The following is a 7608-nucleotide window of genomic DNA, read 5'->3' on the forward strand; positions in this document are numbered from 1 at the left end:
GGGATAAGGCAAAGAGAATGATGATGATGACATGGTAGCGAAGTATGGAGAATGAAAAAAACAAATACGGAGAAATTGGAAAGATGAGAAAGGAAAATGCTCAGAGCTGTATATGACGGCAAAAACGCGGAGTATTGTAACAAACAAACAGAGAACTAGAGGAACTGTTTAACGACACCAAGCATCAGTCGCTTCATAAAAGCACATAGAGAGATGGATGGGACACGTGATTAGAATGGAAAGGAAGAGGATGATACTAAAACGGGGCCCAGTCACGAAAATAAGGAAAGGAAGGCCCAGGCAAAGATGGTTTGATAGCGTACAGGAAGATCTCAGAAATGAGGGAATTATTGGTTGGGAAGAAAGAATAACAAACAGACGAATGGAGGAGAATAGTAAGTCATCTTAGTAGGCAAGGAGTATGTATTATATAAGTGTAATATATCGTCACCCTAATTAGCAAAACTCGTAACTCCAAAACAACAAATTGTTCAGGATACGCAAAAAAAGCTGATACCTATGGAGTTACAAGGTTTTCGTTTTCGCTTATAGTTAGTTTCTACATTTAGGTGGAGTTACAGGATTTGGTTAAATGACTTAATTACTTAATTTGGTTAAAAAAGAATTAATTTACAAACAGATGGCGCATATATTCAAAAATTGAGTAAAAATGGAGTTACGAGGTTTGCTAATTAGGGTGACGATATAGTATTATATTATTGTATTATATTAATTTTTAGCCCTAAGCCTTCAAGGCCTGTTGAGCTTTTTAAATTTAATTTTAAATAAGGTAATCTTTAACCTGCATCAATGCTAAATGTTTCATAATTCAATTTAATAGCACCAGAGAAGACTGACATTTTAGCAGGATAGTCTATGATTTCTTAGAAGGGATATATAAGGTTGCAAAGTTATAAACATCACATGTTTGTCATTTTTAGTAATTATTTTATTCCAATTTCTTTTGATTTTATTCATTTGTTAACTTAGTTTTGTTTGTTTCTTCTACAAATAATTGGCCCTCTTATATTATTAAATATATTCACCTCTTATCAATTAAATATTCAATTTATTCTTTCTTCTCCAATTTCAATTTTCATTTATTTCGTTTCTATTTAAATGTATTCTTCATATATTCCCCGTATTCAGACACCTATCTACTGCTTAGACGTATGAAATATCTATGACTACTCCATGTCTATAAGAAATATTTGTCAGTTGGCAACTCTGATCTGTCGTGTCAACTTTGACTTCAATGCAGAAGCGGGAACATGTTGTTATGTATATATTTCATCTATTTAAAGTGGTGTTTTAGTCACAAAATTGAATTATATCGTATATTCAAGACGATTTGCGTCTTATATTATTTGAATCAAGTATATTACAACAAATTAATAAAGACATCAGATATAAAGCAGAAGATTTGAAATTAACTGATAATACTGAACAAAATAAAAAACTTATAGACATTTATGAAGATGACTTACTCATTTGTCGATGTTTCTTTAGTTGCTTGATAAAATCAAAGCAATCATATCCCAACAAAAGTACTAACTGATTTTCACATTCTCTATCATCACTGGCATCTCTAAGAACATTGAGAACTTCGCCTGCTTTAGCCTGCGACACCATGGCATCGTCATATATTTTGGACAGCTTTCGTTGTAGCCAGTATGCGTCAATATCTAACGGATGAAGAGCTTTTTCTTTTTTTGACTCTTCCACTCCTCCCAACTAAAAAATAAGACAAAAATATTTTAATACATATTATTAATTATTAATACTGGAATTACAATCTTTTTTTCGTGTAATGGTAATTGCAACAAAAAAGTACAAAATTACTTGGTCTAACACTGTAACGATATCCTTCCGAACGGTATTGTTTTTTAAGAACAGAACCAAGGAAGAACAATCAGTCTTATTGCCATGAAACTCTAGACTCTCTGCCCATTGTAGTGAACAGGTAGGCCAATCTGGGTGGTGTAACTCTGTAGTGAAGAGATGCTCCGCTCGTAATTGAACAGGATCCATATAACCATGTAGTGAACGGTTACCGCCATCTATGATACGGAGTTGTATGGGTGTCTGTATAGTTATTGATAATTTGATTGTGGGAATATTTGGGGTTACACTGCAGTGAAGTGTAAGGAGATGAGAGTATGTGCGTAATAGCTTATTGTATTACATTAATTGAATGGGTACGCCGAATAACGTTGTAAGCGCCACATCACTCGTTTTTAAGAAATCGAAAAAGAAGTTTTAAAATTATAACAATGGCAAACTTAAACATTTTAAGAGTTAGTAATAAAGTTTGTAAATAACAATTACAAACTGTATTACTCACACTTAAAATGTATAAACTCACCATTATCACAATTTTAAAACTTTTTCTTCGACTTCTCAAAAATGAACAATGTGGCGTTTACAAATTGGATTAGCTTTTGATAGTAATACCTAATTAAAATTTTATTTTTCTTTTGCAGATGTCCGTCAAGGGAGCTTTTTCAAGGGAATGGGGCGAAGATAGAATGTAATTTTATGTTATTATTTTAAGTTTAAACTGTATATAGATATCCCGTGTTGAGCTGCCTCCCCCCCCCCCCACTTGCAAAAATTAAAAAACAAATAGCCCTGATTTATGAGCTCTCATATTCCGCAAATTAAAAATTTTGAGCTCGTGCCACTGAGCAGGAATTTAATATTTTAGTGGGGGGCTGAGTCAGCCTCCCCCACCCCCACTACTTAAAAATAGTAATATTGAATCGATTTTTGCGGCAGAATTACGAGATATTTATGAGCTCTTGAAATGATATAGTTTCGATTTTTGATTTAACCCTTTAATTGATTTAACTTAAGAGAAAAATGCTGAGAAAACTTAAAATATATCGTATTGCGGATATAATTCCTATAGCTTATATATTCTAAGAATAAACTATTAAATCACGTGCATTTCGATTATTGAGCTACAACCCCTTCGCAAGAAAACTACCCCATCTTCCCGGCTTAAGAGAGAGTTGTACTTAAAATACATTAAATTAATTATTTGGCGACTACATATCATTTAATAATTTATGAGCTCCCAAATTACGCGCATTTAGATCAATAAATTGCAATTTATTTTGTATAGTGCAGTCACTGAAGGTGAAAATCAACGATTACCTTCAATTTCGGTGAACCTTCATCGATTTTCACGAAAATTGGTCAGTGGTTAGAGGATACCTCAAGAAACAAAGGTGACATGGTGCCACCTTGCGCCTTTACCCTGAGGGTGGATACCGCCCCTTCCCGGGGGTGAAAATTATTTTATAAAAAATAACTGCACAAATCAATAAAAGGACAAATTATAAGCAAAATTTGTTATATAAAGTTATTAAAATAAGTCAATACTTTTTAAGTTATTAAAGATCAAAAATTTTAATTATTCGTGTAAACAAATGCATGTTTTGAAGCGGTTTTTCGTAATTCACTGAAAAACTAAGTTTTTACAAAAAAGTTAATAGTAGTTTAATTCATATAGCTTATATTCTAAGAATAAACTCTTAAATCACGCGTATTTCGACTATAAAAGGGTTGTTTGGGGGTGAAGGGGATGAGCTCAAAAATCGAAACTATATCATTTCAAGAGCTCATAAATAGCTCGTAATTCTGCCGCAAAAATCGATTCAATATTCCTATTTTTAAGTAGTGGGGGAGGCTGACTCAGCCCCCCCCCCCACTAAAATATTAAATTCCTGCTCAGTGGAACGAGCTCAAAATTTTTAATTTGCGGAATATGAGAGCTCATAAATAGCTCATAAATCAGGGCTATTTGTTTTTTAATTTTTGCAAGTGGGGGGCAGCTCAACACGGGTATTTCTTGTTGCGTATTTTCGCTCAAGGTCACTCGCCAGCTATCGTTTGTCGGATTGTATTTTATTTTAACCTGTGTTTTACTGAGTCTGTTGTCCTGAAAAAAACTACCCGTCACAATACTTAAAATATGTAGATAACAATAGGTTAAGAGTTTACTTACATTTTCTGCATGGATGGCACCATCTTCTTTGGCTTCTTCTCCCTCTTCCTCATCCATTTCTTCTCTAACTTCACCATACATATCTTCCCCATCTTCTTCTTCAGATTCTTCTTGAAATTGGACATTAATACCATATGTTTCATCAATGTTTTCCTCTCCTGCGGTTCCCTTATTTTCCTCATTTCCAAAATCTGTTATTTTCTTGCCTAAGTTAACTAACAAAGCAAACCTTTCATCTGCTATCCCTCCTAAAATTGAAAAATGTTTTGATTAGATTTAAAATGTTTATTTCTTCCATAAGAAAGAGTTATTCTATAAATAAATAATTTAGTACAATATGTATTCATTTGTAGACACTATGAAAATTTATATAAAATATAAAAAGAGACTACAGGGAATTTAGAGGAGGAAAGGAAACTAGTACAAACTGCCATGATATCAGTGGTATATCTAAGCACTGAGAAAGCAGAAAAAGAAAGAAGACGGCATAAGAATCCTAAGGCAGAGGAACAACACAAAAATGTAAGATATTACAGGTAATACAGAAAAAAGTAAATATATGTCTAAAAAGAAGTTTTTATCAAGGAGTAAAAAAGAATGAGTAACACAAACTAAAAGCACAATGTTTTGAAGAAATAAAGATTGTATGTTTATTGGATGTTTATCAGATGGGGCAGAGTATTTCGACAACAATTATTATTATTATTAGACAATGTTATTAAACAATAAAGGCTAAACAGAAACAAAATACAATAAAAAACACAAGAAACAGAACAACAACAAACAAAAGACCTGACAGAGAAGGATATAATGGAGGTATTAAGTGACCTAAAAAAAGAATGTGTGTGTACTTTGTATGCACGTAAGAAGTTATACTTCTAGTATAATATAATCTAACTTCATATTATGATTTCAACGAAATCAATATACCTATCTACTTTAAACAGTTTTTTTGTATTATATTTAAATATTAAACTAATTTTAGAAAGCACAAAAAGAATACCAAAAATTAAAAAAAAGGATATGACTTTGTCAGGATTCGAACAGGGGATCTCTCGATCCCTAGACGAATGCTCTACCGATCAGCTAGCACCGCTTTTGTATTCAGTCGATCATTTCTCGGACATAATTACAATCACGGTGACAGATACATTAATTGAAAATAAACATTTTCAATAGTACTTATTAGGAGGAAGACAAATCCACAGACATAAAAATTATAATAAATATATTTACTAAAAACACTAATATTATATTCTTTTCACGCACACCTTATTTGCGCTATATAACTTAAAAGAAGTAGCGACTAATACCATACTGCCAGTGTGCGCATGCGCCAGGGAATGTAAAAATTCACCCTCGTGCCTAAAGAAGTATAACTTCAAAAATAATAAAAATGTGCAAGAAAGTGAAATGCCAGCAGAAATATTAAAAGCAGCTCGACTTATCAAAATATGGGAAAACGAAAAACTGCCAGAGCAACAGAATACAGCACTTATCTGTCCAATTCGCAAGAATGTATTTTACTATATGTACAAGAACTGTTAAAATATTTGTGCCTTTGGGAAATATGGGAAGAAAATTGTTTTCAAAAGTTTTAATCCAGAATTCATACATAAAAAAGGGGCAATTGAAAAAATATGTGATAAAAATTGTAATGATAAACCAAAGAAGAATGATTAATATTACACCTTTCTTAGGCATGAATGCCCTTCCGGTAGGGATCTATGGAGGAGTATCACCAAGTTACAAGCCATTATCCCTTGCCGTACCGCTCCTCCATAGGCTGATCAGACACCTTGCTTATTCGAGACCAAGTCATAGATTCTATAGAATTTTATACTATGATGTTGGCCTTTTTATTTTTCAATGACTGAGCCAGGAATTGAACCTTGATTGTAAATCCACTAGAGTTGCCGATCGAGCGCCTCAGCCCACTAAGCCATCTGACCAGCAGAATGATTACTTATTTTTTTTTAAATAAGCTATTCCCATTTTTAATTAATAATTAAAACTAAAATAATTACCTAATAACGTTTCTGTCTCCTTTTTCTTTTCTCGTTCCTTAAGTCTGTCATTCTTCAGAACTTGTAATACCTCATCTGCTGCCCCACACAAGATATCTCTAGGTTGGTCCCCCAGTGCTTCTTGTAAAAAACTGAGTAAAACTTCATATGTTTGTCTTGTTTCCTGCGTTTTGGGTCTGTATATGATTCCTACCATTTCATCAACACCTTCTGACAGAAGGGTTGCACCTTTCATTCTTGCAAAATCGTATTGTGCTTCATCTCTTTTTTGGCGTCTAGAAAAGGAAAACAAAAACTGATTAAACCAAAATAAGATTACATGTCTGTGGTGCTAAGGCAAAACCCGATATGTCAAAAAACGTGATTTTGCAGCAGATGAGTTTAAAAGTTCGCAGTGTTGTTGTAATAGTGGACATATCGGAAACTAATTTTAATTATCATCTACTGGTTACATGGATGTGTTTAGCCATGTAGGGTTTTGTCATCATATTCTTCAGCGCTCAATGTACATATTGGCTTTAAAAATGAAAAATCGATAATTTTATCGGTTTTGCCCTAGTACCACAGATGTAATGTATCCATTGATAATAAATAACACAACAGAATATCAGATGCCTGTCAGAATATGAAATAGGTACTACCTGATTTAAAAATTAATACTAGGTATGGACCTTATTGAAGCATTGTCAGAGAAAATTAAAAATTTTCTATATATTCATGAACCTTTGAGTGCATTCGGAAGACCTCAGCGGCTGACGAAGCATAAAGCAGCTTAGTGGCTGTATCCACAGGCAATACAGGACGCTGTAGTAAATCTCACAGCAGGTTGTCCGAATGTACCCTTTAAGGCTTTACTGTCCTTAAGTTACAAATTAAATCAGATATGGTTTAAACTTACTTGGCTTTACGTTCTTCAGCTTTCCCTGGTTTAGTTCTTTGTGCTCTATCACCCATTTTAGTACCTATGAGCTTCCCAACAAGGGACATGACTTCGCCTGTAGCCTCATCCCTGCTTCTACGCTCTATTAGTCGTACGTCGGCTTGAAGTACAAGATTGGAGTTCTAAAAAAATGTTTATATTAATATAAAGGATATACATTTACGTTTAAGTTTCGTTTTTAAATAAATACGTACAATTTATGTAAATCTGACATAACCTCAAAAAGTAAAATTGTACTTACAGCTTTGTACTCATATTGAAGTTGTCTTGCTGCAGCATCCGCCATGATTAGGCTTTTGTGCTATATAGATTATAAACAATTATTATTATTTTATATTAATGCACAAATACTAATATTTTGCATGTTTTTAAATTAGTAAACAAAACTTACAACCTATTACTTGACAGTACTTGACAATTGACAATGACTTTCAGTGATGCCAATAGCCAGAACATGAAGAGAAAGTTGACATTGCAATACCAACCTGAAATTAGTTGGAAGTGATTCCGATTCCGACACACCGTACGTTTGGATGTTACATAAGTAGAAGTACTTCGTGCCTAAAATAAAATATCGAAAAAAACGTAATTGGAGCCGTAGAATTTGCATTTGAATGACGCTCAGAATA

The 7608-nt window shown here is 33.3% G+C and overlaps 1 protein-coding gene across 1 annotated transcript in view; it reads right to left on the reverse strand.

Moving 5' to 3' along the window:
• The window catches only part of LOC114328905 (putative U5 small nuclear ribonucleoprotein 200 kDa helicase), an 89919-nt gene extending 82514 nt beyond the window's left edge, over positions 1-7405 (reverse strand). The window contains exons 1-5 of the mRNA XM_028277885.2: positions 7221-7405; positions 6938-7101; positions 6040-6314; positions 4013-4260; positions 1488-1734 (exon numbers count right to left, since the gene is read on the reverse strand). Coding sequence (XP_028133686.1) covers positions 1488-1734; positions 4013-4260; positions 6040-6314; positions 6938-7101; positions 7221-7265 — 979 coding nt within the window. The 5' untranslated portion in view covers positions 7266-7405. The remainder of the gene's footprint in view (positions 1-1487; positions 1735-4012; positions 4261-6039; positions 6315-6937; positions 7102-7220) is intronic.
• Positions 7406-7608: the final 203 nt, after the last annotated feature.

This window comes from Diabrotica virgifera, chromosome 4 (assembly GCF_917563875.1).
Source record: "Diabrotica virgifera virgifera chromosome 4, PGI_DIABVI_V3a".
In the NCBI taxonomy this organism is placed as follows: domain Eukaryota; kingdom Metazoa; phylum Arthropoda; class Insecta; order Coleoptera; family Chrysomelidae; genus Diabrotica; species Diabrotica virgifera.